The sequence below is a fragment of the Bos taurus genome, chromosome 18 (genome assembly GCF_002263795.3).
Source record: "Bos taurus isolate L1 Dominette 01449 registration number 42190680 breed Hereford chromosome 18, ARS-UCD2.0, whole genome shotgun sequence".
Classification (NCBI taxonomy): Eukaryota; Metazoa; Chordata; class Mammalia; order Artiodactyla; family Bovidae; genus Bos; species Bos taurus.
Window position 1 is genome coordinate 62311161 of NC_037345.1, and position 13402 is coordinate 62324562.

Below are 13402 nucleotides of genomic sequence, written 5' to 3' on the forward strand. Positions count from 1 at the left end.
TGAGAGATGAAGTTGGAGAGGCAGGGACCAAACAACTCGGGACTAAGACGGCGATTGGGAGCCAGAAGAGGATTTTGAGCGTGGGGCGCACTGGGACACTGGATGTTCAGTCCCTCTGGAGTGAACTCAAGGACAACCTGGAGGCTGGGAGGTCAGAAGTCTGAGTTGGGGCCCCAGGGCGGGAGAGGAGGATTCAGAGGAAGAAACCAAGGAGAGTGGGGACACCTCCTGGATTCCTTTCCTGTTAGGCTGTATCTGGGGTTGAGGGGCAGGTTCTTGGCCCCTGATATCTGGGTAGAGAGGACAGCCGTTTACACCGCCTGCTAGGAGGAGGCTGTTTATAGACTGGGCCGCACATCACAATGCACAGGGCTCTCGAACACAAGCACGTCCCCTGAATTGTCTCTAAAGCCAGTTCTCGGCCAATCCGAGAGCACTCGCTCGGGAGACTCCAGCAAGAACAGGCCTCTTTATCTACCCGGACCGGGTAAGACCACGGCTGGAATAGGTCGGAATAGGTCGGCGATCTCTGGAGGGATCTAATTCCACTGGCGAGGGCAGTCTGCAGAGTCCAATCTCCCGAGAGGCTGCCTCGAAACTTTGAGCGGAGGGGAGGGAAAGGATCAAAAGACTTCCGTTTCTATCTCGTTTTCCATTCTTTTCTTTTGCTTCTTCATCACTGCCTCAAGTTCTGACACATTCTCTTTGTCCTGGAGGAAGGGGTGGAAATCAGGACCGTAGCATCCTCAGCGCCCACCCCGGCCCGGACCTGGGGACGAGGGTTTCGGCTCACCTCCAGCAGCGAGCGCTGCACCGTGATCTGGCTATACACGCGCGCCCCCTCCTCGGGGCTAAGCGCCCGAAACTTCTCCTTCGGCAGTGAGAATAGCTGAGCGCCACTCAGTTCTCCCAGCGCCGCGATGGTCCTGAGCAGGGGCATTGAGGGCATGGTCAGGCCTGCCGGCCAATCGCAGCTCGAATGTCAGCCCCGCCAACCACGTCACGCCCGCCCCTAGGCCTTTGTCCAATCAGCTGCTGAAAGTTCCTGAATCCTGCTCTATCAACCATAGCGCGAGGTTTCCGTGGTGACTCCAATCGGAGCCTAGGAAAACAGGCCAATCACAGCCTGACATTCATAGTTGCACTCAGACAAGGCCCCCGTCCTGAACCAATCCCAGGCCCCCGGGTCTGCCACTCCCACTGGGCCATTGGGAGCGCTTCGCCTCTAACGCGCGTATAACCCTAGCCTCCTAGCCGGCAAACGCCACACTCACCCTGAACTGAAGCCCTTGGCCTGTAGCCAGGCGCAGACCTCAGAGGCGCTGGAGTGCGGGCTGAGCTGCGACTCCGGGGCGCGAGGCCCCGGGGCTGCGCGGCTGGGGCCCGTGAGGCCCTGGGCCAGGCGTGCCTGCAGCTCCTTGTTGATACTGAGCATGAGCATCGGGGAGAATTTCTCTACAGGCGGGAAACCAGGAGAAAGGGACGACTCAGGGCGAAGGGCCCAGAGGGTCAGGGACCTCCAGCGTTCACGTGATGGGTGGTCGGGAACCTCCTTTTCAGAGTCTCCTTTTCTCTGCCTGGAAAGCGAGGACAAGGACCGTTCCCTCGAAGGGGTGTCCCCACCACTCACCCTTCTTGCCTGAGTCCAAGTTGTTGAGGTTCTCGCAGCTGTCCCTAGGAGACCGAGCCGAAGCCGGAGCCGGACCCTGGGTCTGCGCTAGTCCTGGAGCCAGGGCTGGTGCTGCTGGCAGAAGGGGTGGGGGCGGAGGGGCCGGGGCCGAGGCTGATGCGGGAGGAGCGGGGGGTGCCAGGCCCGGGGCCGGAGCTGGTGGTGGAGGGGGAACGGCCGTGCTATTCTCCTAGAGAGGGGAACAAGAGGGAAGCACCTGGATCAGAGAGAGGACTGAGTCACAGTCCCTTCTCCTGGAGGTAAATGTCTGAATCCCCATTCACCTCCTCTTCCAGAGATTTTGACCCCTTAACCCCCACGCCCCTTGTTCTCAGGATCTGACCCCCTAATTCCTCTTCCCTCAGGACCCAGGAGTCTGCCCCGGCTCACCAGACTGCGGCCCCCCCGCGGCCCCGGGTGCGGTGTCAGGATATTATAGGGTACGTATCCCTCCTGCCCCCTCTGGTCCTGAACCTTCCACCACTTGCGCTGGTCATCTAGGACCTGGAAGAGGTACAGCGGAGGGTTCAGAGACTGTGTCTGTAGCGAGGGTTGGGTGGACTCCACCCCCTCGCCCCCACCCCTACTCCTCTAACCTCCAGTATGTCCCACTCCTTGACGGACAGCTCGCTGCTGTTGCGCGCCTGGAAGTCATAATTACATAGGACCCACTTTCCCGCCGGCTCCGGCCCCTGGGGCTCAGCTTCTGGTTCCTCGTCTGGGTGACTGAGGAGAAGGGGAAGAGTTGGGGCGTAAGGAGGCAGCCAGCATCACTGTGCTGCGCCTTAGGGCTTGGTGTGAGCTGGAGTTAAAGCCAAGCAGGGGGTCAAGGCCGAGGGGAGGGGGCAGGTTAATACTGTTAACAGAGGTTTGACACTGCAATGCCAGTTTGAATATACTGTGCTCCTTTCATGCTGGGCACCATGCAGTAAGCACATGATATGAGTACTAGCATCAGCTCCGTTTTCTAGATGAGAACATTCGGGCTCAGAGAAATAAAATCACTTTTCCCAGATCATACAGCTAGAGACAGCTGCTATTTATTGAGCATCTGCTATGTACTGGGCTCATGCATAAATGATAAGCATAATAATAACAAGAGTCAACATGTACATAGCACTTACTGTATGCCAGAAACTACTCAAAGTCTGTTATATACACTAGCTGACTTGATACTGGGACAGCCCTTGGTAGAACCATGAGTTTGAACCTCTTAGTTCCTTACTCCTCCCAGAGACCCAATTATTATCTCCATTTTACAGGAGAGAAACCGTGATGTAAAGGTCATAGAGCAAGAAAGAAGTATAATTACACTGGGGACTCGGTCAGGCTGGCCTGAGCTCATGTCCTGAGGAATTCCATTCTATTCGGTGGACCAAACACTTCCTCCAGGTTTCTCCATACTTTGGGGCCAATGCAGTACTTGCACTCACCTGGGCGTGAACCTGAATGCTCCCATGACCCTAAGCTCTTTAACTGCTAGCCTATACAACATCACAGACTTCCCACTCTTTCAGGGAGGGATTATAGTTATTTCCAGCTACCCCCACAAAGAACTTAAAGTGCAAAAAAAAAAAAAAAAAAAAGGTGAGTTAAAAGCTGGGGGTGTCAAGATTCAGAAGCGTAGGGAGAAGGGGATCCGCTGGACCAGGCAGCTGGCGGGGAGGTGAGCAGACCTTTAGCTCTGACACCCCAGGAAAAGGCACCTCACCATGAAGCCTACCTGTGCAAGGGAGAAGGGGATCTTCAGGGCCAAGGTGCCCCCGCGTGAGGCTGGCAGCTCCCAGCACGCCGTCTCTGCCGAGACTCTCTGCCCCAGCCCTACCCAGACCCGCTTCTGCTCCTCCACACCTGCTGCTTCTCTCTTCTCATCTCACGTGGCTTCCCTCACACCTGCCCCCGACTTGCTCAGGGAATCCTGGCTCCTCGAGGCCCTTCTTCCCCGGAGACCCAAGAGCCCGCACCCCCACTGCTTGTTGGAACTATGGACCTGCACCCCCAGTCCTTTTCCTCCTCTGGAGACCTAGGAGCCCAGATCTCAAGCTTTAATTTCCTAAACTATTTAACGTTTAAAAGGTCCCAGTCTGACAGCCAGCAGGGACCAAGACAATTGCTTGAGAGCCTTGGGAAAGCGAGGGTCCAGCCTCCGAGTCTTGATCTCTCTTAGGAGCTCGGAAATAGTACCACTTTCTAACTCGCCCAGAAACTTGCCCCTTGGCCCCTGAAGTCGCAAGTCTGCTTCCCTGGCTCTCCAAGGTTCCGAGCACCAGATTGAGCTCTTCTTCAAAACCCAAATGTTCAACTCCCCAGCCTGTTCTCTCCAACACCTAGAACTCTGTCCTCATAGGGACCCAGGAGGGGAGCTTTCCAGGCCCTCGGAAACCAAGCCACCTTCTTCCAGATCTTTGGGGATTCAGGGGTCTCTCTCAGATTTACCCACTCCCAGCACCCTCCTCCCTTGGACCCAGAAACTGGGGCCCTCTCCCTCCCTCCCTGATTCTCCCCCCTCTCCCTGCCCCACCCCTGCCTCATCACCACCTCACCCACCTTCGAAGAACCGGGAAGACAAAAAGAAAAAAGGGGGAGCGGAGTCAGCACTGGGAGCCCTCAGGACGCACCCCACCTGGACCCCACTGACCCAACTCACCCACTGACACTCACCCATTGACAGCGACCTGGGGAGCGCTTTGCTGCAGGACATGAGAACAGTAAGTCAGGTGGGACCCGGCTTGCATCCCCGGGATTTCCGGTCACGCCCCCTACCCCCATGTCATCTGGGGGAGCTTAAGCTTTAGCCTCACCTGCTGGCGCCGCCGCTCGTGCTGTAGCTGTTTCTCCACTGGGTCCTCCCAGGCACGGCCCTGTGGGTCCATGGCTGGGGGCTCCCAGGCGCTGTAGAACTCAGGTCTGTATGGGGGCCCCTCCTCTGGGGGTAGGTCCACCCTGCAACCAAGGCAAGGGCCGAGGGCTCAGGGATCCTGAAGGTTTGACTTCAGACTGTCAGTCACTGTCAGTAACTTCATGAAGTTTTCCCCCTTCCCTTTAGCCTTGTTCTAACCCAACAAATGTAACCTTACCTCCCCCCGCCATTTTTTTAAACCAAGACCTGCCCCTTACTCTAAGCTGCATCCATGACGTCAACTGTATTTGTAAATATCCTGACTACACTCTCTTGAATTTCACCTCTGATTTCAAACTGGGTCTCCCACCCCTCTCCCCTAAGTCCAACATCTAGCTTTGCACCTGCTCCCATGAAGCTGCCAGCTTCCGAAAAGCTGTGCCCTTTCCAAATCCACAGACCAAACGTTTCCCAAGCCCATCTCTTTGCTATAGCCCTGATCCATTCCTGGAAGTCTTGCCTTTTATTCCCGTTCGAGCTCTGGTTCAGTCTCTCTCTCTCTCTTTTTTTTTAATCATGCTACAAAAAACCTCACTACCTAACTTTAAGATTTATTTTTGCAACTTTTTTAAACAGAGAAAGCAATACTCTCCTTGGGGAAAGGTGAGGGATTGAGAATACAGGTCCTGTGTGCAAATTATGACCCCAGAACCTGGAGGTGATAGGCCTTCCTAGGAGAGAAACCACTGGGCACTGCCACACCACCAAAAGCTGTCTGAGGCTCAGCAGACTGTTTCACACGACACTCAAAGAGTTTCTGGCCTTTCCTCCAATCGGATCGTGACATTTGTCCTAGTCCCACCAAAACTTCAGTTTCTTTGAAGACACCCTCTAGCTAAGCCCCACAACCACCCTTCTCTCCCAACCCCATCTTTCCAACAGCCACGCCTTTTTCCCAGAGCAGCCCCTAAACCACCCCGCCTCCTGCCTCCTAGCCTGTCCCTCCAATCACCACACTGTCTACCTCCAAGCCCCGCCCCTAAATTACCACGCCTCCTGCCTCCCAGCCCCGCCCCTAAATCACCGCACCTCCTGCCTCCTAGCCCTTTCCCTCCAATCACCACGCCTCTTCTTCCCAGCCCCGCCCCTAAATCACCGCGCCTCACGCCTCCTAGCCCTTTCCCTCCAATCACCACGCCTCTTCTTCCCAGCCCCGCCCCTAAATCACCGCGCCTCACACCTCCCAGTCCTATCCCTCCAATCACCACGCCCCACCCAGCCCCGCCCCTTAAATGCCACGCCTCCTGCCCCCCAGCCCTGCCCCTTACCCCGGGTGGGTCCAAGAGTCCCCCAGCGAGGTCCAGAGCGTATTTTCACGTTGAGTGACATTTTCCCGCAGCAGCTTCACAGCCTCAGAAGTCAGATGCGGCCGCCTCACGCCGCTGGCCAACTGTGGGCCGCCCAAGGTGTCTATAATCTGGCAGGGGTGCAGGAGTGGGCAGGCCATCAGACCAGCCTGAAGTGGACTCCTGTGCTGCAGGGCTGAGGCCGGGGGTGTCTCACCATCTGCAGAGGTCCGAACAGGAAGTGCAGCAGCTCCTGGGAGGTGGGGTTGGCGATGTTGCCGCGCAGGCGGGCCTGAGAGCCGGGGCGGGGGGTGCTGGTGTTAGTGCGTGGACACGTGCGACTCGCTATTCCTATCGCCCCCTGAGGCCCCGAGGTGGGTGTGTACTCACCAGCAGGCTGAAGGCGTACTTGATTTTCTGAAGTACGTCGGTGTACTCGGCCCCTGAGGGCGGCTTGGCCCGCAGCGCCAGGAGGCTCTCTGTGGGTAGGAAGTCAGGCGCGGTGACGGGGGACGTGCAGACAGCATCAGGCAGGGTCAAAGAGAGAGACAGAGACCCAGTGAGGTCGTGAGGGGGAGTCATACTGGCAGGGGGTGCAGGGGGAGGCCCGGGGAGAGGGAGGATATTTGGGAGTGGCCCCAGAGGGCCAGGGAGGGGCTGTTCGGGACTGCCGCTGGATGGCGCCCCCTCACCCCCAGCTTCCTGGTGCCGGGTCCTGCGGCTGCGCTCTCGTTGCTCCAGCACACGGGTCGCCTCGGCTGACTTCTGCAGCCTGGATACGAAGCTCTCCACATCGTCGAACACGTGGTTCAGGATGTCCTGGGGGCCAGGGCAGGGGGATGCATGGGACCCCTGAATCCTAGACCCTCATTCCGCCCCGCCCCACGTCCAAAGTCCCACAAACCAAGAGCACTGGGGCACACTCCGGCCAGGCCACGACCTCCGATGCTTGACCTTGCCCCATCCTGTCACCACCGGCCACATCCCCAGAAGTCAGACCGAGGTCCCAGGACCAAGCCCCACCCCCTGACAGAAGATTCACACCTGCGGTCAGTCCCGCCCCAGGCCCTCGCCCCGCTTCGCTCACCACCTCCCGCTCCGCCTGCAGACTGGCCAGGTCCGGGCCGCGGGGGCCCAGGTCCGGGGAGGCCGGGTCAGAGCTGGGGCAGACCTCCTCCCGGCTCGGCCTACACGTCTCCTCCGCCTCTGGGATGGGCTCCGCCTGGGGTCGCCCGCGGCCCGCGGCCGGCTGCACTGTGTGGATCGCCGCGCGGAACATCGGGCAATGCGGCAGGGGCGCGGCCTCTGCGACTGGCGAGGGGTGCTGTTGCGGCTGCATTCGCGTGGCCCTGCGGAGGGACAACGGCAGGCAGGCTGGGAACACCGAGGGGTACAGCGAGCAGAGAATTTCGGGGCTTCAATCTTTCGAATTGTGGTGCTGGAGAAGACTCTTGTGAGTCCCTTGGACAGTAAGGAGATTAAACCAGTCCATCCTAAGGAAATCAATCCAGAATATTCTTTGGAAAGACTGATGCTGAAGCTGAAGCTCCAGTCGTTTGGTCACCTGATGCGAAGAGCCGACTCATTAAGAGACCCTGATGTTGGGAAAGATTGAAGGCAGGAGAAGGGGACGACAGAGGATGAGATGGTTGGATGGCCTCACTGACTCAATGGACGTGAGTTTGAGCAAATTCTGGGAGATAGTGAAGAACAGGGAACCCTGGCGTGCTGCAATCCATGGGGTCGCAAAGAGTTGGGAGGTATAGGCGACTTGGAGAGGGTTTGACTCTAAAACTGGCTCTGCTCTAGGCTAGTGGTATCAACCGATTTCTCGGATGGGGAGACTGAAGCCCAAAGAAGGGAGCCGGCCCTCCAGATACCGTCCCGTCATCTCCTCTCCCCTCCGCTTACAGTCCAGCCGCTTTACCTGAGCGCCGCCGCCCTGCGCTCCCCGCAGCCCGAGCGGTAGTTGTGCAGAGCTCTCTGGATTTCCTCTCGGATCGACTCCACCTGCCAAGAGCGCAGTCAGGCCACGACCCCGCCCCACCCTACCCCACCCCCTGCCCGCTCAGCGCCGTGCTCCGGGTCGATCCCTCGGCTCAGCCCTAGATCACGGGTAGTCAGCGCCCGCGCACTGCGTCCACGCGCGCCCACGCCCTGGGCTCACGCCCCTGCCCTAAAACTGTCCCTGCCCTCGGCCACTGCCTGCCACCACGGAGGCCCCGTCCGGGTGGTACCTCGCGCCTCGACCACACTCACGCCCACACTAGTTCCGGCTGCTCCCAGGACCCCTCTCTCCGCCTTTGTGTCCGCGCTCTTAGCCTCGGTCTCCGTTCTGCCCGCACCTTCCTTCAGTTCAACCTATCCTCAGCCCCCCACCTCTGTTACAGAATTTCTTTCCAGGCCACGCCCCCTCCTAGGCCCCGACCCCGCCTTTGCCCCAGGCCACGCCCCAAGAGTAGAGGGCCCACCCCATTGGCGGGAGGGCTTCGGACCCCGCCCCTGGAATCCTCCGGGTGCCGGCCGCGCCCCGGGCTCTGGCCCCGGGCCCGGCTCGCTCACCCCGACACACCGGCCCTGGAAGAAATGCACGTCGGGCTGCGCGCGCTCCGGCTCCTGGCACACGAGCAGCAGCAGAGGGCGTTTCTGGCCCGGCGGTCTCACCGTGTCGCACCGCACGATGGCGCTCACAGGATAGGACTCCAGCTCCTCCTGGAGGGGTGGGGCAGCGGGTAAACTGAGGCCTGGAGCCGCGGAGACTCCAGAGTGACCACGACAGCGGTGCCGGCAGAAGTAGGCGCTGCGCAGGGCAAACCCCTCCTCCCCCCGGGGGTAGGGCTCATAGATGAGCTGCTGCTGCTGCTGCTAAGTCGCTTCAGTCGTGTCCGACTCAGTGCGACCCCATAGACGGCAGCCCACCAGGCTCACCCGTCCCTGGGATTCTCCAGGCAAGAACATTGGAGTGGGTTGCCATCTCCTTCTCCAACGCATGAAAGTTAAAAGTCAAAGTGAAGTCGCTCAGTCGTGTCCAACTCTTAGCGACCTCATGGACTGCAGCCTACCAGGCTCCTCTGTCCATGGGATTTTCCAGGCAAGAGTACTGGAGTGGGGTGCCATTGCCTTCTCCATAGATGAGCTAGTGAAGCTCAAAAAGGGGGCGAAGCCCCTGACGTCCCTAGGGCCAGGCTCTCGGTCCAGCCGTTCCTTCCACTCGCGCGCCCCGGGGCACCTTGGAGACCGGGTCCAGCAGCGTGACGTGGCTGGCAGACACGCTCAGCAGCATGTCCTGGGCCCAGATGCGGCCTTGGCTGTCCATGAGGGCCAGTTTCTGCGAGGCGTCCTCCACCGTGTGTATGGCATCCTCACCCAGGCTGAAGGTTACCAGGTGCTGGCAGGGGCCACGAAGGAAGCAGTGGGTCCCAGGATGAAGCCGGGTGGGCTGAGGATACCCCTGGGATCGGCCTTCCACCCCACGACTAACCACACGTCCTCTGAGAGGCCTTCTCTGAGCACCTGCTCCACCTCCCCCAGTGCCCTCGCTGTGTCTCCCATCCTAAAGACTAACACTCGGGTCTAGCTCTCCCGCAAGACCCCTTGAAGGCAGGGAATGGTCTGGGTTATATCCAAGTCCTGCTAAGCACCTCTACCCCCATTAGAACACATGTTGCTGCTACTTCTGGACCTTGTCTGACTCCCTACTTAACCGGGATGGCACCTGACTTGTCCCCATGGTCCAAACGTCCAGCACAAGAGCTGGTCCCGAGGAGAAGTTGGCAGATGAAAGTGGAATTGAGTTCTTCCACCGCAGACCCAAGGCGAGGTAGAAGAAATCCACTTTGCAGAGAAGCAAACTGAGTTCCCCAAGTTAATGCTGCTTGGAGGTGAGCTGCTTTCAACACCCCCATCTCCTCAGGCCTGCCTTTCCTCCCACAAGGCTACTCGCGGCAACAAAGACCCCAGACTCACATTGACTTCATTGGTGGAAAAGTCGGACATAACCTCAATGGAGTAGCGCTTTCTCTGTTCTGCAGGGGTGAAGGGGAATAGCTGCAGGAGACCCAGCCCCCAGCCCCTCCCCGAGACCCGGGAGCCCCAGCCCCCAGCCCCTCCCCCAGACCGGGAGACCCAGCCCCTAGCCCCTCCCCCAGACCCAGGAGCCCCAGCCCCCAGCCCCTCCCCCTAGATCTAGGCGGCCAGCCCCCAGCCCCTCCCCCATCAGACCCAGGATTTGGGTCCTCAGTTACCTCGTCCCTCAGACCTAGTTTCTCTTGGCCTGGGGTTTCTTGGCCCCTAAACTCACCATAGATAGACTTGGCACTCTGTTTGAGAGAAGCTTCTGGGCTGTGAAGGAAAAGAGGGGTGAGAGGGGCTGGGGGAACTCTTAGCGTATGGTGGGGGTTCTGATTGCCAGGCAGAGCCTGCGAGAGCAGTGGGGAGCCACGGAGGATTTTGAGCAGCAAGGCAGAGCCAGCGCTGGACTTTAATAAGACAAGCACGGCAGTGGTACTGGGTGTGTGGTCTCCACTGTCACCCAGACCTGGATTTGAATCCCCTATTAGCTCCTGCTTTACCATAAGATCCCGGTCGGGGTGGGGGGAGGTGGAGAGACAATCTCTCCTGCCTCAGTTTCTCAGGGGTGAGCTACCCACAGCCTCCATCCAGTAGGGCTGCTGGGTGAATTCAATGAGATGATGCAGTTGGAGCATTTTGTAGACTCTCCTATAGTCGGACAGGACAGCACGCACGCACTATATCAATGAAGACCACATTCTTACATTATTACAATCATGCAAACTGCTTAACACACAGTTGCTCCAGAAATGGACTTTTTTTTTTAAGCTGTGCTGTATCACATGGCTTGCAGGATCTCAGTTCCCAGACCAGGGATTGAACCCAGGCCTTGGCAGTGAAAGCACCAAATCCTAACCACAGGCTGTGGCCACTGATGCAAAGAGCCAAGTCATTAGAAAAGACCCTGATGCTGGGAAAGATTGAGGGCAGGAGGAGAAGGGGGCGACAGAGGATGATGGTTGGATGGCATCACTGACTCAGTGGACATGAGTTTGAGCAAACTCCAGGAGTTGGTGATGGACAGGGAGGCCTGGTGTGCTGCAGTCCATGGGGTCAAAAAAGAGTCGGACATGACTTAGTGACTGAACAACAGGCATTGGGAGTAGCTGGGAAGTTATCTTCTTCCCCTTCTACCCCCATGGGCCCTTTCCAGCCAAAACCTGTCCTCAACCTCCTCTTCAAGGTCACTTTCTGCTAGAAGAATTCTGGAATCCCATTTGCCCAGATATAATAGAAGCTCAGAGCTTGACTGGGGTCAGGGATGAGAGCCGAAGGATGAGAAACCCTTTCAGTCAAACCTCTGCTCCTCATCCTGCTTTGGTCAGTCAAATCTCCCCACAATTTGATTATCTCTGGGCTGGAGAAATCATTCCTTTACATCTCCCAGACACCTGTTTCCATGCTTCTCTGTCTTTCTCCCTGGTCACTCCAGGAGACTTGACCCTTCATTATAAACAGCCCAGAGCTTCCCAGGTTATCACTTGGTAAAGAACCAGCCTGCCAATGCAGGAGACACAGGAAACACACGTTTGATCTCCTGGGTTGGGAAGATCCCCTGGAGGAGGAAATGGCAACCCACCCCAATATTCTTGCCTGGAGAATCCCATGGACAGAGGAGCCTGGCGGGCTACAGTTCATGGGGTCACAAAGAGTCAGACAAGACTGAGCATGCATGAACTTGGCACTAGGTCAATGTTTAATAAGATAACAATTGGGAATTCCCTGGCAGTCCACTGGTTAGGACTCAGTGCTTTTACTGCTGGGGCAAGGGTTCAATCCCTGGTCGGGGAACTAAGATCTCACAAGCCATGCAATGTGGCTAAATAAGTTAAAAAAAAAAAATCAGATAACAGCAGCCGCCATAGTGGTTCCTATGAGCTGAGCACCCGCTGTTGGTTAGACAGCCGAGTCTTGCACGTGTGTTATCCTGTCAAGCTCTCGAAATTGCCCGTTTCACAGAGGAGGGACTGAGGCTGGAGGAGGTGATGTCTTTTGTTGGGGCCACACCACTGCTGAAGGCTGGCAATGGGCTTTGAACCCAGGTCTGTCTGATTGGCAGAGGGAGGGAGGCAGCTCAGAGGCTTCCAAATGTCCAGCCCTGGGCTGCTGTAAATGCCACCTGTGGGTGTGGATGGAGGGTGGGGGCTGGGGGCCTGGCGGACAGGGGTACTTACCCAGAGGTGGTGCTCATGGTGCCGAAAAAGGCGGCTCCTGGCACCCGGAGCCCTGGAAGCCGGCAAAAGGATGAGGGCTGACGTGACCACGGGACCTGAATACCGGCCTCAGCCCCTCCTCCCTCAGACCCAGATTCCAAGCCCCCAGGCCCTTGCCCCTCAGACCAGGAATCTGGGCCTACAGGCCCTCCTCCCTTAGACCAGGAGTCCAGGCCCCCGGCCCCTCCTCCCTTAGACCCGGGGATCCAGACCCCAGGCCCCTCCTCCCTTAGACCCGGGGGTCCAGGCCCCCGCCCCTCCTCCCTTAGACCCGGGGGTCCAGGCCCCCGCCCCTCCTCCCTAGGACCGAGATGTCTCCCAGTCCCCCTCACCTGCCGGTCTGTCTCTGACAGGCCGAGGCGCTGCTCTCCCTCCGCCGCGGCCTGTCCTTCCTGTCCCTCCCAGGCCCTCCCCCTCCGCATACCTGAGCGCTCCCTCGGCACAGCCTCCTGGAGCGGCCCTGGGCGGGGCGGGACTCCGGGGCGGCGGCGGGGAGCCGGCACTGTCTCCATCACAACAGGAGAACAGCCCCAGCAATGTGGCGCCAGAAACCCCGCTCCGACTTCCCCTGGTACCTCTGTGAAGCTAATTGCCACTTGTTCATGGTCAATGTGCAGAGTGGGCTTTGAACCTGGGGCCCACCTTTCTAATCCCAGGGCTGAGGTCCATCCGTGCTCCGTGCTCACCTCCTTCTGGGGTTTCTGTCTCCACTGGTGCCCTCAGCCCTCTTCCCTCTTCTTTTGAAAACTTCCCTCGATAATTCCAATGACGATGATAGCTAAGATTCAGTGCCCAACACGACTCCAAGAGTATCACAAAATTAACAGACTCCTCTGGCATGAAATCTTTTCCCTCTGTGCCACGGTCCCCACGGACTGAGTTGTACACCCACTTCTTCCCCGAACCCAGTGAGGTTCAGTGCTGGGGTGGCTCCATTTCACAGATGAGAAAACTGAGGCTCACAAGGGCTTGGAGACTTGCTCATAGTTATACATGCAGTAGGTGTCTTCCTAGCGTCTTGCTCCCTGCTCTAGTCTCCATGAACAGATCCGGTAGACGCCTGAGTCAGCTCAAGTCACTCCCCTCTCAAAAGACTTGGGTGGCTCCCTGTTTCTCTGGATAGAAGAGAAGACTTTCTAGTATACCTTCCTTTGCTCTTAGAGCACCCAGGTGCCATTCTGCCTCAGGGCCTTTGCATTTGCTATGCTGTTTTCCTGGAATGCTTTTCTTGTATCCTCAGGGCTTACTCTCCCACCTTCTTCAG

The 13402-nt window shown here is 58.1% G+C and overlaps 1 protein-coding gene across 2 annotated transcripts; it reads right to left on the reverse strand.

The window, feature by feature from the left end:
- Positions 1 to 286: 286 nt before the first annotated feature.
- Positions 287 to 12530, reverse strand: EPS8L1 (EPS8 like 1). Of its 2 annotated transcripts, NM_001192376.2 has the most exons (20): positions 12471 to 12516; positions 12100 to 12151; positions 10155 to 10195; positions 9821 to 9879; positions 9084 to 9242; positions 8417 to 8566; positions 7782 to 7864; positions 6942 to 7203; positions 6547 to 6673; positions 6245 to 6333; positions 6072 to 6146; positions 5837 to 5985; positions 4471 to 4612; positions 4331 to 4359; positions 2266 to 2395; positions 2060 to 2173; positions 1631 to 1859; positions 1275 to 1455; positions 794 to 926; positions 287 to 710 (listed from the first exon to the last, which is right to left on the reverse strand). In NM_001192376.2, the coding sequence occupies exons 2-20, from the start codon at positions 12114 to 12116 to the stop codon at positions 624 to 626; spliced, it is 2256 nt and encodes a 751-aa protein (NP_001179305.1). In that variant the 5' UTR covers positions 12117 to 12151; positions 12471 to 12516; the 3' UTR covers positions 287 to 623. The 2 variants fall into 2 exon arrangements, with proteins under 2 accessions (NP_001179305.1, XP_059732661.1); XM_059876678.1 differs by lacking the exons at positions 287 to 710; positions 1275 to 1455 and having other exon boundaries at positions 800 to 926; positions 12471 to 12530.
- Between the last annotated feature and the right edge of the window lie 872 nt (positions 12531 to 13402).

What these genes read in the sequence shown, in the direction of transcription:
- EPS8L1 (NM_001192376.2), bottom strand. An exon ending in CGCAGGGCGGCGGCGCTCAG is followed by an intron (nt 7,204 to 7,781) that starts GTAAAGCGGCTG and finishes GTCCCTCCGCAG; the next exon opens with GGCCACGCGAATGCAGCCGC. An exon ending in GCCAAGGGCTTCAGTTCAGG is followed by an intron (nt 927 to 1,274) that starts GTGAGTGTGGCG and finishes GCCCCTGCTCAG; the next exon opens with GACCATCGCGGCGCTGGGAG.